This window comes from Xenopus tropicalis, chromosome 2 (genome assembly GCF_000004195.4).
Source record: "Xenopus tropicalis strain Nigerian chromosome 2, UCB_Xtro_10.0, whole genome shotgun sequence".
Classification (NCBI taxonomy): domain Eukaryota; kingdom Metazoa; phylum Chordata; class Amphibia; order Anura; family Pipidae; genus Xenopus; species Xenopus tropicalis.
The window spans coordinates 144,336,914-144,362,712 of NC_030678.2; the positions used below are offsets into that span (position 1 = coordinate 144,336,914).

Genomic DNA, 25,799 nt, shown 5'->3' on the forward strand with positions numbered 1-25,799 from the left:
TTTCACTGCTACAGCGTAACGCATACATTACAGTACATGTTGGAAAACAAACAGCATGGAACTGAGCAGGAAAAGGATACAGTTGTTTATATGGTCCATTTTTTCCTGTTTACATTTTTGCCTTTTATTTAAAGAAAATCCATCATCGGTGTATTCAGAGGGAAGTCTCTATTTTATTTGCTTATTTTATGAGGTTTGCATAAAAAAGCAGGTTCCTCTCTTGGTTCCTTGCTCACCAGATCACGTTTACCTTACCATGTGTTCTGAGACCCAAATGAGTGTTGAAAATGGCTCCTACAACACTGAAGGTAAACATTAACTGACGGCTAGTGGCAAGCAGTCAAGCAGAGCCTATGCTGTTTGGTATTTTGGTAAAGTGCTATTAATTATCATTTGCTTGATAGGGGTATTGACATTTGACCATTCAATGACACACAAGTCAGGGCCACTCAGGGAAAGCCATCTGTAGCGTTCCATGGCAACCGGGTGACACTAGTCCAAATGGCTGCACCAATTTAAAAATTAAACAATTTACTTTTTTTAATGTTTTTGTATTGTTTAAACACCTTGCCAGCCTTATGTAGAATTTAGCTTTCCCCGTTAAGACATATTTTAAAAGATTTTGCAAGACTCTGCTGCCCTCTTGAGTTATTTAACTATGAATACAATTTGGAGCACTTTGCTACATGGCAGCATTTAATAGGTATTCTCACACTACAAGGCAAATGCAGTGGCATGCACCAAAGAACATGGAATGTACAAATAAATGTTATCTTAAAATCTGATCTAAAAAACTGCATGAAAGCCTTGCCATTCAAGAGAACACGGTAGCTGCAAGAGAATGCTGTATGCTGTATTAATGTAGATGAATGGAAACAAGAAACAACATGGCACCTGATCACATTTTACATTACTAGAAGATCAGGTTTTGTGACATTCTTCAAAATATTATGCTGTTTTGAACAGTTGCATGACTAGATTTTGAGGGACAGATAATATCTCCTTAAAGTGTCTCATGTAGTTCAAGTAAATTTAGATGGCATAGATGAAGTGTCACAAACTTTGCAAAATTGAATGTAGCAGTGATACAAAATTTTGCATGATATTGTGTAATGTTACTGCAGAATAGGTTGTCTATGAAGTAGGAAAGGAGCTCAAGGATCGTTTATCAAAACTGGGCACTTTTGCCCATGAGCAGTAAACCATAGCAACCAATCAGCTGCAGGTAAAACAATGAATGCAAAAATGGCAATGGTTGCCATGGGTTGCTGCCCATGGGCAAATTTGCCCAGTGTTGATAAATGACTTACCTAGTCTTAAGCTGGCCATACAGACTGATTTTAGATGCTGACTGCTGGTTTTCCTAGACCATCTGGCCAGATATCTATTGTAAAGGTTTAAAAAGTACCACATCCACCCACTTATGTAGTCCAGTCCGCATTTATTGTTGAGATGGTGTGATGTTGTCAGCCCTGACATTTCACATTCAATTTGCACAGAGCTGATACAGAGCTATTTAAGCCTTCCCCTAAAAGATGGCTAAGATAAATACCCATTAAAGGAGAAGGAAAGGCTAATAAAGGGTTAATCTCAAGCTGCAGGCATACCTTCAGTTCTCTCAATAGTGTCCTTAAGTCTCCCCATATTTCTCCTGTTCAGATGATCAGAAGCCTCACAGGGAGAAAAAACCCTTGAGTTCTGTAAATAAAATTCCCATAATGCTTTTAAGCAGCAAAACCTTCCCTTAGTCCTACTTATTACATTATAAACTTAAAGTACATTTTTGACATGATCTGTCATTCATAAGGACACATTGATTATTACTAATAACTCCATTCAGCAAAGTATAATTTTGAATGTGATTTCTTAACAAACCTTTAAATAACCTGCGACAGATGTTAAACTTATAGAACTTTAATTGCCAGGTTGAGATACTTATCTGTTTTTAAATGATGGAATTACATCCGCTTTTATCCAATTCATTGGTGCCATAACTGACGAATGGGAAACAATTAGCAATAACTGATCTTGAAGAAACTGAACTAAAGTTGGCCATACATGATAAGATCTGCTTGATCCACTATGGCCAAATGATTGGATTGTAATGAAGGGGGATTCAGTCCATTGGGAAAAGGACCGCATCAAGGACCCAATGAGGTTCTAGATTCAATGGGAAAATCAAACTTGCCTGATCAACATCTGACCAATTTTCGGCCAGATTTCAGTTGGGTATAAAAGGGCCGAATGGGCAGCTTAAATCTTCCTTTGTATGGTCACATCTATCTATCAGACACTGGGGCTTTGTCATATTGACTTTGCAACTTGAATTTTGCATCAGCCAATTATTTGAGTTCAGCCTGCACTACTTTAGAGTGGGTTATCTAAACTCTGCCCCCCTCCCCATTGTATATTCTGAGGAAAAGCAATGATTAAGCGCATTTCCTTGTTTTAGAATCTCCACTGTCCAAACTATTTCTATTGTCCTCTCCCATACAAAAACAAATTATGATATTGGAAATTGAGAGTTACTGGCCATCAAACTTACTTTTGATGAATGGTGAACTTTAAGGGCTTTGCCAAAACATTCATAGTCACAAAAAGTGAATCCTCTTCAGGCTCACTGAGCTCTCTATATTTTAGTTTTGTAAATGCCCTTCATGCCTGGTTTCAAAAAACTAACACATACACTCTGCCTAGGGACTTAGCTACAGTAGAATGACACATCCCCCTGAAATAAATCATTGCTCCTACTGTCTCTAGCAGAAGACTTCTTGTGGTGATATTTCCATAGTTTTTGGTTGTTACTCCTCACAAATTTAGTTGTGTAAGACAACTATTAGCACACTGTGTTACACTTCAGAAACTGATTTCAAATAAACTTGCCAATGGCATTTCAATGGCATTACCTCTGTCAATTGGAGGATACAAGTTTTGGAGAACTTTTGGTAAACAGTTAGCAATACAATTGAACTGCTCCTCCTCTTCACCGTAGAGCTATAGTCTTAAACAAACCATTCAGCCCAGGATCAATGTTTCCACTCTTTCATCTCCAAAATCAGGGGTTGATCTCCTTTTTACATTTGGTCAAACCATACATTTATATGTATTCTTCTCCTATGGCCTTCATTCTGCAGCGAAGTAACATACTGCACAAGAAAAGTTACTGATAAGAAAAGAAGTTTTGGGCCCCAGTCCTCAAGAAGGATATTAATAAGCAGGGCCGGAACTAGGGGTAAGCAGAAGAAGCACCTACCTAGGCCAAAACAATGGGGAGGGGCAGCTAACCTCTCCAGTCTACCCCTAGTCCACACTCCCTTGTCAATAGTGGGGGATCTTTTTTTTCATACAGGAGAGAACCAGAGGCCCTTTAGACTTAATGAACAGAACTTTCAGTTGAAGCAGCGTAGGTGGTTCTTCACAATGAGGGAAGTGAAGTAGAAGTTTCTACTGGGTGATTTTGGATGGCAGTTTCTATTAAATTATCAAAGAGTCAATTGGATGACATATTGGACAAGCATAATATCCAAGGCTACAGTGATCTCGAGATCCCAATACATTATGTTACAGTGACTCTACTGCTGTCACTTGCCTTGTCTAGTTGTGTTAAACTTTTAAAAATATTGGTGATGCAGCAGCTTGATCATGTAGACAGCAACAAGAGGTCCTCTGCACTCACCCATTAACAATATACTTTACATTAAAACATTCTGTGCAGTAAGCTACCAAGAGATGATCTCCCCTTAAAGCAAAACAGGGATTGTTTGTCCATATATTGCAATATACTTTAAACTGGCCAATTATATCCAAGTCATCCCCGGTCTGGCCAGTCCTACACTCACTTTTATCTGATTCATTAAAGATTCTATTGCTTCATTATACATTTAACAAAGAGACTACATGTAGCTTGCTTGCTTTCAAGGTTAAAACCCCCAAATGGTTGCCCAGTTATTGGCTCCACTGGGATCACCTGGTTGTAGCTGGGAAGGGTGGGAGCTGTAGGACTGGCCAGACCGGGGATGACTTTAACGTAGTTAGCCAGCTTGAATTATATTGCAAGATATGGACAACCTAAACCTGTTTTGATTAAAGGGGAGTGCATTTCTTGATAGTTTAAAGGAAAACTATGCCCCCAAACAATGTAGATCTCTTTAAAACTATATTGCAATTAACAAGCTCATATGTAAAACCCTACTTCATCAAAATAAACTATTTTTATAAAAATATACTTTTTTAGTAGTATGTGCCATTGGGTACTCCTAAATAAAAAAAACATTTTAAGAATTAAGGGCCGTCTCCTGGGATCATAGGATTCACAGTGCACACATACAAGCCAAGGCACACATACATCCTAGGCCCCATCAGCCAATTAATGGAGAGAGTTCTGCCTTTTGCTTCCCACACTTCTTCCTGTACAGTTAGAGCTGCATTATTTCTGGTCATGTGAACTAAGAGGGAGCACACAGCCCAGTATTGGACTGGCCCCCAGGATAGCTTAATAGATAGAAGAATAGAGTTTAGTATGTAGAGAAAAGATACTAGGATAATAAAGAGCTTGAGGGAGGAGAGGAGGAATTCAAGTTTTCAAAGTGAGCCCATGGTCCAGGGTTTTCTGGTGGGCCCCTCCCATCTCAGTCTGACACTGACACAGCCCGTCACTAAATGGCGGATCAAGGGGAAGGATGTAAGGGCAAGGGCAGACAAATCGTATATCCGTTTCTCTCAACCCTCACAGCCAGAGTGTGAGCACACACACAGAGCAGCACGGATCAGAGGTCGGCCTGGAAATCACAAAAGCAAATGTTTTCCAGGCCGACTGCTGATCGCACCGCTCTTGCCACAGACAAGCAGATTTCTGCGGTCTCCTCTCTGCTGCTCCCCCCTCCCTCAAGAATGCTAAGAACTCACTCCCCCCCCCCTTAGGAATGTGGATCTGAGCCAATCAGCAGGAAGCTGACTCATGGTCTAACTAACTGAGCATGTTCGCTTGGTCTGGGTGCCGGTGCAGGAGTGAGGCATTATGGGAACTTTCTTTACACAGCTCACCATTTTTTCTTCCTGTTTGGCTTCAGAACTTCTGAACAGGTGAAATATGGGGAGACTTAAGGGCACTATTTAGACAACTAAATGTATGCCTGGAGCTTGAGATTAACTCTTTACTAGCCTTTCCTTCTCCTTTAAGTATTCAATCTGGGAAAAGAAATTCTTTAATTCTTTCTTTAACATAGAATGTCTTACCTATATTTGGTGAGTGCAGAGGACCTGTTGTTTCTGTCTATATGAATGTTGTGGTTAAACATTCATTGCACTTTTACTTTCCAAAATGCCCTGACTCTGACCATGCCCAGTTACACCTAAAACGCACATGCCCTACGCAAACCCCTATTTTCTACCAATCCCGAAACAACTTAGAGAAAAGAACTTTTGGCATAAGTAAGACTTCCCACTCTAACTTGGGTTCTAACCACCAGAGTGCCGACAGTCTAACAGGTTTCACCGGGGAAACTACTCCGCACAATAATTCCCACCATGTTTGCTGAATGTCAGTCGCACAATAAAGGGCTGAACGCGATGCTCCGTTTTTTCTCCAACCCGAGTTAAATTCAGATTCCTTTTAACCAGCCACCCACCTCTCGCAACACTAACCCAGAACCTACTTCCTGTACATGGGTGGTCACGTGACCCGGGTTTCTACGGTTACAGAATGCTGCAGTCCCGTCACAGCCTCCATGCGTTCCAAGCCTCTTTTTGGTTCCAACCAATACTACAAAAGCAGATCTGTTTCTGACCAGCGTGTCTCTTCTCTTAAAACCCTAACCTTATTATACCCTATCAGATCTTGTCTCCCCCTAATTAACGCTTCTCCACAGTAAAAAGTTTTCACCGGATGTCATCGTATAAGTCGGCGGAACGCACACCATTCCTATTGGTTAATTTACAAAAAGTCTTACCGCAAACACGGTGCCCATTGGTTATTGTGAGTTAAGCTGACAGGACAGCCTACCAATCTCTTGAACGCGTACGGTTGGCATCTGTAGGTGCTGTGTGCGCAGCTCCAGTCCGGGCTCAGCTGGCAAGTTTCGCTGATGGCGGTCACCAGGCAGCTTTGGATCCGAATCATTTACGCGGCGACGGGCACCTTGTTTGGCCTATCAGCCTTCCTGGTATGGAATGTGGCCTTCGTGCAGCCTTGGACTGCGGCCATGGGTGGGCTCTCAGGTAAGGGGCCGAGCAGTGATGTCATGGATATTATGTCATGTGATAGGTATATTTGGGGATTTACTCTCTGGTTTGCCTGTGTCAGAAAAAGAAGGGCAATTTATTGCCACACTGGTTTTTGTAGTTCCAAAGCCTTGGAGCCATAGGTTAAAAATGATTCCAGGTGTAAATGGATAGAGGAGTAGGGGTTTGAGTCACTATGGCATTGCTTCCCAGGTTGTGAGGGATCTAAAGCTACAGTATATTGGGGAGATCTGGGGGGACTTCTGCTGTCCTAGATGTTTTATAGCAGAATAGCCAACGGGACAGTGTTTTACTTCATCATTAGCCTCAGGGCCCTGCCTTAATATTGGGCCATAAAAGGTGCATTCTGAAGACCCCTCTGCCTTTGTTTAGTTTGTTACCCTGATTCTGCCATGTATTTGTATGGGCAGTAATATAGGATATGTGTTTCCAAGATACAGTTAAGGAATCTTTTATCCTAAATCCTATTATACAGAATGCTCCAAAAATGCATTCTGTTAATCATTAACTTTTTCTCTGTGATAGTAAAACAGTACCTTGTACTAAAGGGTAACTAAGCTGCACCATCTATATTGTTGGCAAAACAGTTCTCTTTGGTGTAATATGGTGATCTAAGAATCTGAGCCCTGGAAATCTTTCTCCTTTTTTGTGTACAAATAATGGCTTTTTATCATTTCTAGCAGCTGGTCAACTCTATAATGTGGGTAAGACAGAGCGCTGGCACAAGGGTGCTTCCAGCAGTTGGTCAATGCCACAGCGTGGGTTAGACCAAGCGCTAGTGATTTCTTTGTGTTTCATGTAAACTATATTGACCCACAGTTAATATAAAAGGGCAGTATTACCCATTGTTCAACTGGAATTCAGTGTACAGGACTTGTGCTGAACATACTTTTTGCCTATTGTTTTAATCGCAAAAGATCTAGAGTTTTTCTTGAGCTGAAAAGAGCAAACTGGGAAATTGAAGCTACTCAGTGTTTGGTCCTTGCAAGACAGGTAATTAAATTACCAGTGCAGAGTGAAACAGGTCCATTATGCAGGGGAATTATCTGTGAACTGAGAATCTAATTATCTACCTCGCAAGGACCAAACATGGAGTTTGCTTCGGTTTCCCTGTTAGGCTGAAGAAATAACAAAAACCATAGGTATTTTTTTATTTGTCTGATTTAAACACAAAAGACTGCTGGCATCCAGTGGGAGTTGGAAGCTGTCAGAAAACACTATTACAGCGCAGCAGAAGTTGAATGACTGCAGTCTTCTAACAGCTCCATTTAAAACATACGATTGATGACTGACTGAGGTGATTGATTTGGCTCCAATCGATAGAATACAGTGTTTGGGAAATAAACACAAATACATTTTTGCGCATAGCTTCTTATAAAGGCAACAGGTTCTGTATGGCTGGTGTTAACACTGTTTAAACGTGAACAACTTTAAATTGTTCAAGTTTTATTGTTTCATAGCCAGCAGAGTAAATGCAGGTATTTATGTAGCATATGATCATGCACATTGTCGGTTATGGTGACATACCAGCACAGATAGTGCCTAGACATGAGTGGATATGGCATCTCTTGCATAGAATGATTAGTCAAGCAGAATGTATATGAGAAGCATGGGAGAAGGGCCGGAGCAGTTTCGTAAGTAGCAGTGGTAAAATAGGATATTGGCAAACAGGAGATGCAGTTACAGATGAAAGGTTCGAAGAGCTTGTTGTATGGAAAAACCCAGCTCTTGCACTCGGCTAAGTTTACTTTCCATCAGGGGTAGAATAATAATAAGGCATGTGGGTTAGTTCATACAGGCAGCTGCAGCTAAAGGTGGCGGTTGCTTCTAATGTTTTTTCATCATATTTTCTAGTATTAGAGTATTTACTGAGTATTTACTGCTACATGAACTGCTGCATAGTCAGCCTCATGTCCCATGGCTCACGTGGCTACTTGGCAATTTCTATTGGGATGGGGCTGTCAGGTGCCTATAGTAATGTCCCAGTTGTACAAAGTTTTGAAGGGTCTGATACCCTCATTTTTATTTCACTTTTTGTATTTGTTCAATAGTAATTTTAAGGGGTCAATGCATAATTATTCAACCTTGCTGTTTTAGGCTACTGGCACATAAGCACACAGAGGCCTTAGGAATAGGAAGGCATAAAAAAAGAAAAGAATGGAAAAAAAGGAAAGAAATGAAACTCATCTGCAAGTTGTTTAGCATAGATCCATCTATAAAATATTAAAAGTTAGTTGTGAACTGGGTTCATTGGATTAATCTGATTACTGCATTTTTCCCCAGGGCCAGTGCTCTATTTAGGAAAAATGTAATGCAGCACCACCATGTTACCTTTGCCAGTTATCCCTTGGCAGATTAATACTTAAACATGTACAATAGAGTAAAGCTTGGAAAAGGTAATATGGTGGTGTTGTGTTAGTTTTCTCCAGGCTGCCTTAAAGGAGAAAGAAAGGTAAAAACCAAGTAAGCTTTATCAGAAAGGTCTATGTAAATACAGCCATAAGCACTCACAGAAATGCTGCACTGACTTCTCTGTCAAAATATTTCTCTATGTCTGTAATTCATGTGCCAGAGACATGCAGCAGGAAGCTGACTCATAGTCTAACTAACTGCACATGTACACTTGGTCTGGGTCTCTGTGCAGGAGTGAGGCATTATGGGAACTTTCTTTACACAGCTCAGCGTTTTTTCTTCCTGTTTGGCTTCTGATCATCTGAACAGGTGAAATATGGGGAGACTTAAGGGCACTATTGAGACAACTGAAGGTATGCCTGAAGCTTGAGATTAACTCTTTATTAGCCTTTCCTTCTCCTTTAAAGTAAAGCTTTTAAAAAGGATAGAGGGCTCATTTACCAGCAGTCATTTTACTAAAAACTTCCTGATACTTTAAAGGAGAAGGAAAGGCTAATAAAGAGTTAATCTCAAGCTTCAGGCATACCTTCAGTTCTCTCAATAGTGCCCTTAAAGCGGACCTGTCACCCTAAGAAATAAGTCCAAATTATTTTCTATATTGTTAGTTGAGCAAAATAAACTTTACTTACTCTATATAAATAATAAAAATCTTGTTTCCTTCCGTCTTGGAATTACTCAATCAAAGCAAGCAGGCAGGCACCATTTTGTGGACACTGTTATTAAGGCAAGCATTGTATCACCCCAAAATCTTGTTAGAATGGGGGGCCTGATGCCCAGGCCCATGCACTGGCTTCACAGTTAGATAAGGAGGAGGTAGGGGAGAAGTGAGATGTGCAGTGACATCTAGGAAGTGCTGAATGGAAAGCTAAAGTTACTGTCTGCCCCGCCTCTATGCCTAAGGCATAGAGGTGGGGCAAGCAATATATGATTGACAGCTGTGATTTTTAAATGCCTTTATAATGGGTTTGGATGTGTTAATATAAAAATGAATTTGGGTTTCATGTTTAATTTGAACAGGACTTTTATTATACAGATTTTCATGTCTGGGTGACAGGTCCACTTTAAGTCTCCCCATATTTCTCCTGTTCAGATGATCAGAAGCTGAGCTGTGTAAAGAAAGTTCCCATAATGCCACGCTCCTGCACCAAGACCAAGACCGGTGTACATGATCAGTTAGTAAGACTATGAGGAAGATTCCTGCTGATTGGCTCAGATCACACACTCCTAAGGGGGGGAGTGAGTTCTTAGATTGGGGGAGCGGGAGAGAGGAGAGAGCTGTGTGTCTCTGGCACAGGAAAACAAAGACAACAAATCCTGTGTTTCTTTTGAAAGAGAAGTCAGTGCAGCGTTTCTGTGAGTGCTTATGGCTGTATTTACATAGACCTTCTGATAAAGCTTACTTAAAGCATACTTAATTTTTACTTTTCCTTCTCCTTTAAGAGCATGGAAAGTTAAATTCACTAGCTCTGTTTTAATTTATCAGGCAAATCCAAGTGAATTCAATGGTTTTACTTTTTTTCCCAGGGGTTCTTTCTAAGCATAGCACCATCATCTTTTCCCATGTTTCCCTTTCACCTTCACTGGACTCTTGCATGCACATTACAGACTTTACTATAATCTCTAATCTGTATTGGTGATTTAGGTACACAGTAATATCCTGCATAATAATATTGGACAAACTGTGCTCATTCTAGTTACCCATAGTAACCAATGAGTTAGTAATATTTACTGTATCTCTTTTAGAAAGCAAAAATCTAATTAGTTGCTATGGGTTACTAGACATGGTGCAAATGCTACATCATTTATTGCCTTAACCCATGAAGGGTATGCCAGGTAGGTTTGCCTACAATCACATAAATAAAAGTCTGTAACAACAATGATTCTGTAGAGAAACATTGTGGTTGCTGCATACATTTTATTTCCCACCCACAGAAGGCAATTAGAATGCAAATTATTTGGTTTAGGATTATTAGCTTTTTTAATATATTTTAGCTTTGTTTACCTTACAGATGGCCAATTGCTTGTGTGAGAAGGCAAAAACTCGAGAAAAACAAACAAGTCTAGTTACATGTTCCGTCTCTCTACAAAGTAAAAGTAGAGCAAATTGTGCCTCTTATTTATTTGCTCAAGACCTTTTCTCAGTGCTTTAAACCTGATTACTGGTCCAGAAGGCAATATCGATAACTTTGTCACAGTTTGTAGTACTGTTACTCCTGTCTTGCCTGCAAACGAGGCCTTTGTGTTAGTGCAATAGGGCAGCCCCAAAGGCTATAATATGAACAGCTTAACCTTGCTGAGATGGGACCCAAAAAGGGAAATAATTTAATGTTTCCACAAAGTATCTTTCTGATCTAACAAACCCTTTGTTTTTATCGGGTCTTCCGATAAAGTGTTATTCTTTACATTTGTTTTCTATCCTGCTCCTCTCTACTATGTAAAGAGAAACTTACATTTAAGTTGGCCCTAGGGATTTCCTTGGTTTTATGAAGAATTGATGGTTTTGCTTTCTGTTAAGCAAATGTCAGGTAGCTATGGGTGCCGTTCTGTAGTAGTGTGAATTGTTGCATTAGAGGCTGCTTTGTACTGCGTACAGCATTGCCCAATATTCCTTTCCTCCCATCCCTAATCCAAATGACTTCACTCCTGGGACTGGGGGGGAGAGGGGATTCTGGTAAATGGAACTCTGGGAATCTAAAGCTCTTCCAGAAAGCCTTGGGCTGTGACGCCATTCCTGTAATAGCTACGATAGAGAGTCTCTTCTGGGCATTCATCCCATGGACATTCCCACTGATGAAAGTATTTCGCTTAAAACTGAAAAGCTTTTATGTTTCATGACATATGGGTGAAAGGGATCAATCCGTCAGCTTGTTTCTATTTACAATATATTGCTTAGATCTACATTACAGTGATGTACTGAAATGTTGCATCCTCTTGCCGTTCCCAGTAATCTCCTAAACCAATTAAACATGGCTGCATGTGCAATAGAGAAATTCCCCAAAAAGTTCTGTCCGTCGTGGTGCAGGGGATGTTTGGGAATAAACAAGATGCCCCACGGCTGGAGTGTTTTTTTATAGATGAGTGTTGGCCTGGGGCAGTGAGTAAGAAATCAGAATGACCAGGGGTGCCCAATAACTTGATCCCTCCATTGTTTAATTTTGTTCTTTTAGGGCTGTGCTTTTTAGTCGGCCGCGACAAATCTCCCTGTTCGCGGGTGACTAATCTCCCCGAAATGCCATCCCACCGGCAAATATGTAAATTCCTGGTAGGATGGCATATGCGGCGGCACGATTTCAGTGAAATTGCGTAAGTTGCCTCGAGAGATAATTAGATTTCAAATGATAATGACGCACATTTGGCAAAATGGGCTCCTGCTAACAAAACAAAAGGTATAGGGAGAGGTTTATACTGGTAATCTAATCATCTACTATGCGAAGACTAAACATGGAGAAGCTTTGTATGTATGTATAACTTCATTTATAAAGAGCCACTTATGTACGCAGCGCTGTACAGTAGAATACATTAATATAAACGGGTATTAAAATAGATAAATACAAAGTATTACAATAAGCACAAATAAATACAAGATACAGTTGCAATAAGTTAAGAGTCAAAGACACAAGAGGATGGAGGTCCCTGCCCCGTAGAGCTTACAATCTATATGGGAGGGTAACTTACAGACACAAAGAGGTAAATATAAGTGCTGTAGGCTACATTACAATTATAAGTGCCAGTTCCCAGATCAGGTGCTGGGCGAGTGCTCCAAAAGGTAGTCTTTTAGTTTGGTTTTAAAAAGACTGGGGGAGGATTCTCTCCGGAGGAAATCAGGGAGGGCATTCCTAATGTAAGGGGCAGCAAGGCAGAAAGGTTTAAGGCGGGAAACAGCAGTTGTAGTGGGGGGCGCAACCAAACGATTGCTCTGCGAGGAACAAAGGAGTCGGCCAGGAACGTACAGAGACACAAGGGAAGAGATGTAGTGAGGAGCAGACGAATGGAGGGCTTTGAAGGTTAAGAGAAGGAGTTTGTAAAATATTCTTTGTTTAATAGAAAGCCACGATAAGGACTTTAGCAGGGGAAGGGCCTGAACTCTCCTGGATGAGAGGAGGAGAATTCTGGCAGCAGTATTTAATATAGACTGTAGGGGGGAAAGATGGGCCTTAGGGAGGCTGAGTAGAAGCTTTAGTTTTTTGACATCCCAACTACTAAGAAATTGCCACTGTTACAGAATGATTTACCTTTAAGAGGCCCTCCCTGTTATCACCACTTGCCCTCTACTACTATGCCAACATTTGGGTGGGTAGCTGCCAGTGTTGCCTTCTGATCTCTCCATTCTGTGTGAGTCCCAAGAACCAGCCTTTGGGCTCATCCACACTGAAACCTGCCCTGTGATTTAGTTGGCTTGACTCCAGTGGCTTAAAGGATAATATAACTACACAACTTTCCCTGCATTTGTGCTCAGAACTTTCCAGCCTGATTGCAGTGTCCTCACCAACTTGGGTGAACCTTGGCATCACTTTATGTTATCGGTTAAAATGCTAAAACTCCTGGGTTCCGGTAGTATGATCAGTAAACAGCAATATCTAGTGCACCATTTGTGTAAAAGAAGGGACTTCCTTTGGTGTTCTTGCTGCTGATTGCCCTGCCCTCATCTAAGCAAATAATAAAGTAAATCTGTTTCCCACTAGTGTGGTGTCTTTATATTTAATAGCATTTCCAAATTGTAAGGCAGCTCCAACACGTGCCTGTCTGTCGGCAATAACAGGGTTTGAGAGTGACTTTGCACTTTAATTGTTGCTGTGAAAGCACCGACTCATAGATTTTACTGGCTTTGTGCTTAGCTCAGTGGTTTGGAACAGATGCTGCACATGATGTAGAGATCAGCACGTGTTCTCATCTTAAAGCAACAGGTGCCACCAAACACTTGGTCCAGCTCTGCCCAGATGCACCATACTGTGTGCTGCTTTCCATACGCTCTCCTTGGCTTTGGCTTGGTTCATATCTTGGTATTCTACAATAGAATCTTCCATGGTTTAGTCCAGAACAGACAGGTCCTAATAGAGCAATGTAGCCCAGACTGTATTTCTATCAGTTTCTAATATATAACTGAGAACCTGTCAGCTAAACATAATGGGCCTGATTCACTAAAGGGCGATAAAAATTATCGCACGCTTTTTCGCGTAAAAAAAACGCAAAATAATTTGTGCGCGATTCACCATAGTATTATCGCGTGCGAAAAATCGCCATTTTCGCATGGGTTATTTTTCGCACTAGTTTTACCGTTTTGCGTTAATTTCCGCGCTGAAAAGAATACGATCGCATGATTCACTATAACTTTTGCGCGCTAAATATCGCATTCGGCTATGCAAAAATTAACACCTACTACAGGCAGGCGAAAAATTATACAAAAGTACAGTAAATTATTTTTTGCAATAAAATATGGACTTACAGTGTTATTTATTCAAGTATGTGTTTCCCCTAGAGTGACGCAGCCGCCAGTTTGCAGCGAAATGTTCATTTTTAATACAGTAATTTTCTGCAAGTATTGGCGTGTATGGCTAACATGGCGTGCGTTCATTTGCGCAACTATTTCTATTTGGCTACAAGTGATGAAATGTTTCGCCAGGCATGGATTCGCAGCGAATTTTTGGATGTGCGTTGAATTTTTTTTCGCGGCGGATTTTTTCATGCGTTTCTCAAAACATTCCGCCAATGGCAAAACGCATGAAAAAATTCGCCACGCAAAAATTCACCGCACATCCAAAAATTGATACAAGCGTCAAAAAATAATAGTCACAGCAACAATTTTTTTGCCCGCACAACATTTTTGCCGTTTCGTGGATCTTTCGAAGATTTGCTAATTTTTCGCTAAAGATAACCAGAACACATTTGCTCATCACTAGTGGCTACTATTTATAAGCATCTACTATTTATATGATACCATTTATATGTGGCTAATATTTATATACATCATTTATATGCGGCAACAATTTTTATACACTATTTCTATGCTACCATTCATATGCGGCAATTATTTGCGTAATTTAGCGCATGTACCGGCAAATACCGCATTGAAATAGTCTTTTCGCGAGTTAAATAACGCATGCAATATCGCGCGTAAAAAAGCGCGAGTATGCTTATAGTGAATTGTGCGAAAAATCGGCAAAATTAAGACGCGGTAAAAATTTTTGCGCACAATAAAAATAGCGCACGTTTTATTGCCCTTTAGTGAATCAGGCCCAATGTTTTTTTTGGTCGAAGCTATATTTTTAGCTAAGTAGTGGGTAGGTAAAGTAAGGGATAACCATTAAGTATGGGGCAGCCCATTACAGTGGTGTGAAAAACTATTTGCCCCCTTCCTGATTTCTTATTCTTTTGCATGTTTGTCACACTTAAATGTTTCTGCTCATCAAAAACCGTTAACTATTAGTCAAAGATAACATAATTGAACACAAAATGCAGTTTTTAAATTAAGGTTTATGTTATTAAGGGAGAAAAAAAACTCCAAATCTACAAGGCCCTGTGTGAAAAAGTGATTTTTTTGTTAAAAAATAACTTAACTGTGGTTTATCACACCTGAGTTCAATTTCTGTAGTCACCCCCAGGCCTGATTACTGCCACACCTGTTTCAATCAAGAAATCACTTAAATAGGAGCTACCTGACACAGAGAAGTAGACCAAAAGCACCTCAAAAGCTAGACATCATGCCAAGATCCAAAGAAATTCAGGAACAAATGAGAACAAAAGTAATTGAGATCTATCAGTCTGGTAAAGGTTATAAAGCCATTTCTAAAGCTTTGGGACTCCAGCGAACCACAGTGAGAGCCATTATCCACAAATGGCAAAAACATGGAACAGTGGTGAACCTTCCCAGGAGTGGCCGTCTGACCAAAATTACCCCAAGAGCGCAGAGACAACTCATCCGAGAGGCCACAAAAGACCCCAGGACAACATCTAAAGAACTGCAGGCCTCACTTGCCTCAATTAAGGTCAGTGTTCACGACTCCACCATAAGAAAGAGACTGGACAAAAACGGCCTGCATGGCAGATTTCCAAGGCGCAAACCACTTTTAAGCAAAAAGAACATTATGGCTTGTCTCAATTTTGCTAAAAAACATCTCAATGATTGCCAAGACTTTTGGGAAAATACCTTGTGGTCCGACGAGACAAAAGTTGAACTTTTTGGAAGGTGTGTGTCCCGTTACATCTGGAGTAAAAGTAACACAGCATTTCAGAAAAAGAACATCATACCAACAGTAAAATATGGTGGTGGTAGTGTGATGGTCTGGGGTTGTTTTGCTGCTTCAGGACCTGGAAGGCTTGCTGTGATAGATGGAACCATGAATTCTACTGTCTACCAAAAAATCCTGAAGGAGAATGTCCGGCCATCTGTTTGTCAACTCAAGCTGAAGCGATCTTGGGTGCTGCAGCAGGACAATGACCCAAAACACACCAGCAAATCCACCTCTGAATGGCTGAAGAAAAACAAAATGAAGACTTTGGAGTGGCCTAGTCAAAGTCCTGACCTGAATCCTATTGAGATGTTGTGGCATGACCTTAAAAAGGCGGTTCATGCTAGAAAACCCTCAAATAAAGCTGAATTACAACAATTCTGCAAAGATGAGTGGGCCAAAATTCCTCCAGAGCGCTGTAAAAGACTCGTTGCAAGTTATCGCAAACGCTTGATTGCAGTTATTGCTGCTAAGGGTGGCCCAACCAGTTATTAGGTTCAGGGGGCAATTACTTTTTCACACAGGGCCATGTAGGTTTGGATTTTTTTTCTCTCTAAATAATAAAAACCCTCATTTAAAAACTGCATTTTCTGTTTACTTGTGTTTGACTAATAGTTAAACTGCCCCCTGCTTGTCTTCTCTGTATATGATTCTCCTATATCCAGATTTGTTTAATCCCTGTTTTTCCCTAAAATGCATGAGCACTAATAATGTTTAATAACATGTACATTACAGCTGTTTTACAACTGCAGTTCCATACAAGCTACTAAATGACTGGACGTTTTATTATTTGGTACATATGCTGTGTTTGCACTTTACCTTTAATGTTATACTGGTTACAGAAATAAATCTGGACGAAAAAGGGAACAGAGAACATGTAGTCACCAGTTTTGATGTGTCACGGTGTTCCTTTTTGCAGATGCAAGGTCCATTTTTGCCACGTGCCTTGGTTTGTGCATGAGGGTGCAACATGACACTGCACTTTTTGCAACTGGCTGCCCTTAAAGGGCCATTTATTTATTTTTTTTTCTGCATTTGTTTATATGATTGCAAGGAACCATATTTGTATTGACTGGGAAAACCATACAAGGCAGAGTAAGTATATTATATAAAGGTAAAGCTTATCAAAGCAGCGTTGTAGAGTTTGCTGCCTATTGTCTAATTGTGCCTGGCATTGTGTTTTGCAGGAGTGCTGGCACTCTGGGCGCTCATCACACACATTATGTATGTGCAAGACTTCTGGAGGACATGGCTGAAAGGACTGCGCTTCTTCCTTTGTATCGGCGTGCTTTTCTTTATACTCTCACTGGTGGCCTTCATCACATTCCTTGCAGTAGGCATATCAGAAAAGCAGTGTAAGTGTCGTTGCCTGCACATTTACAGGGAAATAATGCACATTATGTATAAGTTTCATACAATTCATAATGGTGTTTATTTCTGGGCATTCTGTAGGGACTGGGGCACTATTTAGGCTCCAGCTTGCTTAGCACAGTTAGGACAATTGGGAATGACTTAATCTCAGAAATACCCTCTAACTTAGTCTTAACTTTAAGGCATAAACCCCAAAATGCTGTAATTTTTGAAGTAACAGATACTTGGGGTTTATACCTTAGAGCAGGGGTCCCCAACCATTTTTACTTGTGAGCCAAATTCAAATGTAAAAAGAGGGGGGGTAGCAACACAAGCATCAAATAGTTCCTGGGAGTGGCAAATAAAGGCTGTGATTGGCTATTTGATTGGATATTTGCCACAAAATGGACTGGCAGCTACAGAAGGCTCTGTTTGGTCTTTATGCATCCAAAAAAGGAACGAATGGGAGAGCAGATGGTAAGGGAGACAAAAGAGCAGGTACAGCAGATGAAATAAGAAGGGAGATGTTAGGAGAGAAAGGGGTGATCAGTCCCACATTTATAGAGGTCAACTATAATTGCTATATTTATGTAGCTCTGTATTTAAATATCACTGGTTAGAGTGGTTGATGCTAGCTGTAGGAAGCTTGGTTACATTTCTGGCATAGTCCCTTGTGGAGAACTGAACACAGAAGCTGCAGAACAGTATATCAACTAATGCTCATAGACCCCAAAGCTACACAAGAACCAATAACAAATAGTGGGGACCTTGATTAGTTATACACAGTTCCGACCTATGTCTTAACTCCATACATCACCAGGACTTGTATAAGGTCTGATCTACTGTAACACATTAAGGTCAGTGCTTGTGAACATGAAGCCAGTGGGCCGGTTATGGTACAATAGGACCTACTATGTCCGGTACAGGCAGCTTTTGGGAGTTGTTCACCTTTGAGTTAACTTTTAGTATGATGTAGAGACAGCTATTCTGAGACAATTTGCAATTGGTCTTTGTTTTTAGTTATTTCACTTTTTGTTCCATAGCTCTCCAGTTTGGAATTTCAGCAGCTATCTGATTCCTAGGGTGCAAATTACTTTAGTAACCATGGAGTGGTTTGAGAGAGAGCGACTAATATATGTATAGTAGAGGGAGTGAATAGAAAGATAAGTAATAAAAAGTAACAATAAAATTGTATATCTAGTATAAATAAATTTGGACTTGTTTGGTAATCATTGAAGATGTTTCACTACTCATCCGAGCAGCTTCTTCAGTTCAACTGACTGGTATGGGAAGTCCTCAGCATATATACTCTTCCACTAATCCAATCACAATGGCACTTTGTAACTCTTCAGAAAGGTGACATCTGAAACTCACAGAGGTGTGAATGCCGTGGAGTTACTTTGAAAGGAGGAGGAATTTATTTATACTAGATATACCATGACCTGGATGAATGAAAATCTTCATAGACAATAAAATTGTAGCCTCACAGAGCAATAGTTATTTGGCTGCCGGGGTCATTGACCCGTATTTGAAAGCTGAAAAGAGGCAGAAGAAGAAGGCAAATAATTCAAAAACTGTAAAAGACAAAAAAAATGTAAAGAACAATTGAAAGTGTGAAAACTGTAAAGACCAATTGAAAAGTTGCTTAGAATTGGCCATTCTATAACATTAAAAGTTAACTCAAAGGTAAACCACCCCTTTAAGAAAGATGTGATAACATCTCTGCATGATGCTATTTTTACTTTTGCTAAAATGTAAGCATTTTCCTTTTTTGTTTCCTCTCTTGTCCTTCAGCTATAACAGACCCAAAGAGCTTATACTTGTCCTGTGTGTGGAGCTTTATGTCCATGAAGTGGGCCTTCCTGCTCAGCCTGTACTCACACCGCTACAGAAAAGAGTTTGCCGACATCAGCATCCTCAGTGACTTCTGACACAGACAATGCCCAACTGGGGACTTAAATCCTGGAGTTTTATATGTGTGATGGAGCACTGCTCTTTCTTCTCTGTACTGATCATCTGTTTGATACCTGAAGAAGGAAGGATGGAAGACCATGAACATTGCTTTCATATTCCTATTTCTAACTGCCACGCATCTGCATATCCCATGGCTATTTTGGTATTCATTTGAATCCTTTTTTGGGGTTGAGAGCTGCAATATTTCTGACAGAGTAGTGATTGGCTGCTACTGGGGCCTGCACAAACACAGTTCTGGTCTAAAAAAAAACAAAAAAAAAAAACAAAGGGGAAAATAAACATTTTTAACTTCCATAAGAAAGGGGGCATTTCACTTTACAGCTTACCTCATCTTATCCACAAAATGCTCATTTTCCCTATTTGCTATTATATATATATATATATATATATATATATATATATATAAAATTTTTTTTTTTTTTTTAGACCTTCAGCTTTTAAAACTTGTTTGTATCTGTATGTGTGTATTCATATGTATATCTGTGTGTGTTGTGTGGGTGTTTTGTTATGTGGATATACAATATTAATTTACATTATTGAACCTTTAGCCCAAAGGTAGAAGAAGGATTGCCTCGGCGCTGTGTCTGGGAGAATTGTATTGGTCTACTGTGTAGCCCTTTGGGTGGCAGGCAGAAAGCCCAGAGATCTGATTTAGGCGCATTGGGAAGTGCAGCACTTAAAGGGAGAAATCCTGCTGGCACTCTGCCTGTATCATGTACATTCATATCATTATTTTAGTCATGTTTATTCAAAGTGAATCATTATAAAATATTCATTTTTTTAAATATATGTACAATTATGAAAAGAATAAACTGTAATGAAAATTGACGACTGCTAATCACTTTGGGAGACTAGCATTAAATAAATGTTCTGGAATATAAAATGTAACCAATACAAGTGCCCTTTCCTTTCCCTTTCTTATATCCCAGTTATATATGCACTTATACTGCACCTGTTTTGCCAGGAAAGTGCTGAAAATAACAATGCTTTTCTATTCCTACATTCAAGCTGTTGGAGTTGCCTGTGTGCACCACATTGACATACAGAGAAGAGGGGACAAAAAGCAAATAAGTGAGAGGTGAGACAGAGCATGGCAAACAAGTCCGACCCCAGACACCTCCATGTCCTTATTTGGAACCCCCACTAAATGGCCATGCAAGGAACACTCCAGCACATGGGTAAGGTGCAAAAGGGGATAACCCCCTATGTTTAATTGTGCATAGCCAAACAAAACAACGTTTAGTGGGCAGGCCCCTTCTTTGGCTATTAGTAAAATCCGACATAACACCTTAAATGTGTCAACTAACAACTCCACCCCACCCCCATATTGCTCCATATGGAGCAGTATGGACATTGAGTGTTATATTGGACTGTGTTCAGGCCATGGACTTTTTCACTTAACCCTTTTACTGCCAGCCATTTTGGTCAAAGCGGAACTTGTATTGCCAGACAGTTTTTGAACATTTTGCACTGTTTCACTTTAGGGGCCTTTCCTCGGGGGGACTTTTAGTTTACCAAGGAAAACAATATATCGTTTTTTTCAGAACAACCTAAGCTTTCAAAATATGGTAGAATTTTTGTGTAATTCCAATTCTGTAACAAGATATAGGCTTCTAAATGTCTAAAAATGCAAAAAAAATCAAATTTTCCATAATATAATCACACATACTAGAAACAAAAATTATTTTATGCACGAATATACAACTGATTTGGAAAGTCCCATGTCTCCTGAACGTGCCAATACCAAATATATATAGTTTTATGGAGATTTCTCACTTGTATAGGTCAAAAACTCCCAGCGGTACACTACCAAATTCCCAAAGCACTGCTCCAAAAAAACTGCATACTTTGGATTTCAAGGCCAAAATTCCACTAACAGAAGGTTTATCCCAGAAAATTGTACATTTTTGGAAAGAACAGATTCTGGGGAATACAGAATAGGCACAACTGTCTGTCTACTCCAAACTATCAAGTCGCAATGCTTTCCTAAAGTTATTGGTTTTTATCAAAATTTGTGATTTTTTTTAAAAATCGCTTCAAAGCTTCTAGTCTATAGTATCTTATCTCCTACAGGTCATAAAGTAACCAAATAAAACACCCTAAATATGAATGCCTGGGGTCCACTGAACAGTTTGATGCCCAATATGTATAGGTTTACCTAAGTATGTGGCATGTAGGGGCCCCAATGTGAACATACCCCATATGAACTGTCATTTCTGTCATTTCAGCTTCTGCAAAATCAACACATTTACATCATTATATGTGGGATGAAGCTAGTAAAAAGTACGCTCACCCCAGAAAGTCATATATTTTTGGAAAGTACACATTCCCCCGAATCTAAAATGGGTACCCATGTCTTTCTACTCCAAAGTACCAAGCCGCACAGCTTTTCTAAAGTTAGCAATTTTGATGACATTTCCAAAAATCCCCTCAAAGCTTCCAATTTGAAGCATCTTATCTCCCACATAGCATTAGGTACCAAGATAAAACACCCTGAATTTGAACACCAGGGGTCCACTGAACAGTTTGATGCCCAATATGTATAGGTTTACCCAAGTATGTGGCATGTAGGGGCCCGAATGTGAACATACCCCCATATATACTGTCATTTCTGTCATTTCAGCTCCTGCAAAATCAACACATTTACATCATTATATGTGAGATAAAGCTACAAAAAAGTACGCTCACCCCAGAAAGCCATATATTTTTGGAAAGTACACATTCCCCCGAATCTAAAATGGGTACCCATGTCTTTCTACTCCAAAGTACCAAGCCGCACAGCTTTTCTAAAGTTAGCAATTTTGATGACATTTCCAAAAATCCCCTCAAAGCTTCCACTTTGCAGCATCTTATCTCCCACATAGCATTAGGTACCAAGATAAAACACCCTGAATTTGAACACCAGGGGTCCACTGAACAGTTTGATGCCCAATATGTATAGGTTTACCCAAGTATGTGGCATGTAGGGGCCCGAATGTGAACATACCCCCATATATACTGTCATTTCTGTCATTTCAGCTCCTGCAAAATCAACACATTTACATCATTATATGTGAGATAAAGCTACAAAAAAGTACGCTCACCCCAGAAAGCCATATATTTTTGGAAAGTACACATTCCCCCGAATCTAAAATGGGTACCCATGTCTTTCTACTCCAAAGTACCAAGCCGCACAGCTTTTCTAAAGTTAGCAATTTTGATGACATTTCCAAAAATCCCCTCAAAGCTTCCATTTTGAAGCATCTTATCTCCCACATAGCATTAGGTACCAAGATAAAACACCCTGAATTTGAACGCCAGGGGTCCACTGAACAGTTTGATGCCCAATATGTATAGGTTTACCTAAGTATGTGGCATGTAGGGGCCCCAATGTGAACATACCCCCATATATACTGTCATTTCTGTCATTTCAGCTCATGCAAAATCAACACATTTACATCATTATATGTGGGATAAAGCTACAAAAAAGTACGCTCACCCCAGAAAGTCATATATTTTTGGAAAGTACACATTCCCCCGAATCTAAAATGGGTACCCATGTCTTTCTACTCCAAAGTACCAAGCCGCACAGCTTTTCTAAAGTTAGCAATTTTGATGACATTTCCAAAAATCCCCTCAAAGCTTCCACTTTGCAGCATCTTATCTCCCACATAGTGTTAGGTACCAAGATAAAACACCCTAAATTTGAACGCCAGGGGTCCACTGAACAGTTTGATGCCCAATATGTATAGGTTTACCTAAGTATGTGGCATGTAGGGGCCCCAATGGGAACATACCCCCATATGATCTATCATTTCAGCTCCTGCAAAATCAACACATTTACATCCTTTATGTGGGATAATGCTACAAAAAAAGTACATTCACCCCAGAAAGCCATATATTTTTGGAAAATACACATCCCCCCGAATCTATAATGGGTAAATATTTCTTATTGCTACAAAGTACCAAGCTGTAAAGCTTTCCTAAGTTTGCAGATTTATATGACATTTTCGAAAATCGCATAAAAATGTTGCAATTTGCCGCATTTATCTCTCACAATTTCTTGATAAAGATCAGATAAAGACAAATCACCCCAAAAAGGAACACCGGAGGTCTACTGAACAGTTTGATGCCCAATATGCATAGATATACCAAAGTCTGCGGTATGTACTGAACCCAAAATGAAAATAGCGCATAAGGATTTCTCGCCTGCCAGCTCAGCTTTTGCACACAGAGCCCCCTGTCAGTGTATTATGTGCCAAAACTTCCCCTAACCATACAGTGACCCCCACAAAACCATATATTTTTGGAAAGTACACATTCTGACAAATCCAACAAGGGTAAAGAGTCCTTTCTACACCAAAGTACCAATCTGCAGAGCTTTCCTAAAGTTATTGGTTTTTATGACATTTCAGAAAATCGCCTAAAAATGTTGCAATTTGTCGCATTTATCTCACACAATTTCTTGCGTACAAAGGCAAGTCACCCCAAATAGGAACACCAGAGGCCTACTGAACAGTTTGATGCCCAATATGCATAGATATACCAAAGTCTGCAGTATGTACTGAACCCTAAATGAAAATAGCGCATAAGGATTTCTCGCCTGCCAGCTCAGCTTTTGCACACAGAGCCCCCTGTCAGTGTATTATGTGCCAAAACTTCCCCTAACTATACAGAGACCCCCACAAAACCATATATTTTTGGAAAGTACACATTCTGACAAATCCAACAAAGGTAAAGAGTCCTTTCTACACCAAAGTACCAAGCCGCAAAGCTTTCCTAAAGTTATCGGTTTTTATGACATTTCAGAAAATCGCCTAAAAATGTTGCAATTTGCCGCATTTATCTCACACAATTTCTTGCGTACAAAGGCAAGTCACCCCAAATAGGAACACCAGAGGCCTACTGAACAGTTTGATGCCCAATATGCATAGATATACCAAAGTCTGCGGTATGTACTGAACCCTAAATGAAAATAGCGCATAAGGATTTCTCGCCTGCCAGCTCAGCTTTTGCACACAGAGCCCCCTGTCAGTGTATTATGTGCCAAAACTTCCCCTAACTATACAGATCCCCCACAAAACCATATATTTTTGGAAAGTACACATTCTGACAAATCCAACAAGGGTAAAGAGTCCTTTCTACACCAAAGTACCAATCTGCAGAGCTTTCCTAAAGTTATTGGTTTTTATGACATTTCAGAAAATTGCCTAAAAATGTTGCAATTTGTCACATTTATCTCACACAATTTCTTGCGTACAAAGGCAAATCACCCCCAATAGGAACACCAGAGGCCTACTGAACAGTTTGATGCCCAATATGCATAGATATACCAAAGTCTGCGGTATGTACTGAACCCTAAATGAAAATAGCGCATAAGGATTTCTCGCCTGCCAGCTCAGCTTTTGCACACAGAGCCCCCTGTCAGTGTATTATGTGCCAAAACTTCCCCTAACTATACAGATCCCCCACAAAACCATATATTTTTGGAAAGTACACATTCTGACAAATCCAACAAGGGTAAAGAGTCCTTTCTACACCAAAGTACCAATCTGCAGAGCTTTCCTAAAGTTATTGGTTTTTATGACATTTCAGAAAATTGCCTAAAAATGTTGCAATTTGTCGTATTTATCTCACACAATTTCTTGCGTACAAAGGCAAGTCACCCCAAATAGGAACACCAGAGGCCTACTGAACAGTTTGATGCCCAATATGCATAGATATACCAAAGTCTGCGGTATGTACTGAACCCTAAATGAAAATAGCGCATAAGGATTTCTCGCCTGCCAGCTCAGCTTTTGCACACAGAGCCCCCTGTCAGTGTATTATGTGCCAAAACTTCCCCTAACTATACAGAGACCCCCACAAAACCATATATTTTTGGAAAGTACACATTCTGACAAATCCAACAAGGGTAAAGAGTCCTTTCTACACCAAAGTACCAAGCCGCGAAGCTTTCCTAAAGTTATCGGTTTTTATGAGATTTCAGAAAATCGCCTAAAAATGTTGCAATTTGCCGCATTTATCTCACACAATTTCTTGCGTACAAAGGCAAGTCACCCCAAATAGGAACACCAGAGGCCTACTGAACAGTTTGATGCCCAATATGCATAGATATACCAAAGTCTGCGGTATGTACTGAACCCTAAATGAAAATAGCGCATAAGGATTTCTCGCCTGCCAGCTCAGCTTTTGCACACAGAGCCCTGTCAGTGTATTATGTGCAGTAACCCCCCCTAACTATACAGTGACCCCCAGAAAACCATATATTTTTGGAAAGTACACATTCTGATGAATTCAAAATAGGTAAAGTTATTTTTGTACACCAAAGTTACACCTGGCAAAGCTACGCTAAAAACAGATCAGGAACACTTATATAGGGATAAAATGTGATAAAACCACAAAAATTGTGCAAATCAGTGAAACAACAAAATAAGTTACATGACAGTGTAATTAGTGGCCAGAATATCTGATCCAATAGTTACGCTGTCAAAATAAACAGTTTTTAGGTAAAAGAAAATAAAAACAAAGTGGTAATATGAAAAAAAAAAAAAAAAAAGCAAAACAAAAAAAAACCAAAGTGTTTGTGTATACATGTGTGTACATGTGTAAAAGTTG

At 39.9% G+C, this 25,799-nt stretch overlaps 1 protein-coding gene across 1 annotated transcript; it reads left to right on the forward strand.

Annotated features, from left to right (window-relative positions):
* The first annotated feature begins 5,959 nt into the window (after positions 1 to 5,959).
* Positions 5,960 to 20,017, forward strand: slc48a1 (solute carrier family 48 (heme transporter), member 1). The gene is given in 3 exon segments (NM_001015946.1): positions 5,960 to 6,216; positions 17,066 to 17,233; positions 19,023 to 20,017. Coding segments are annotated over 3 exon segments (438 nt in total). The 5' UTR covers positions 5,960 to 6,083; the 3' UTR covers positions 19,160 to 20,017.
* Positions 20,018 to 25,799: the final 5,782 nt, after the last annotated feature.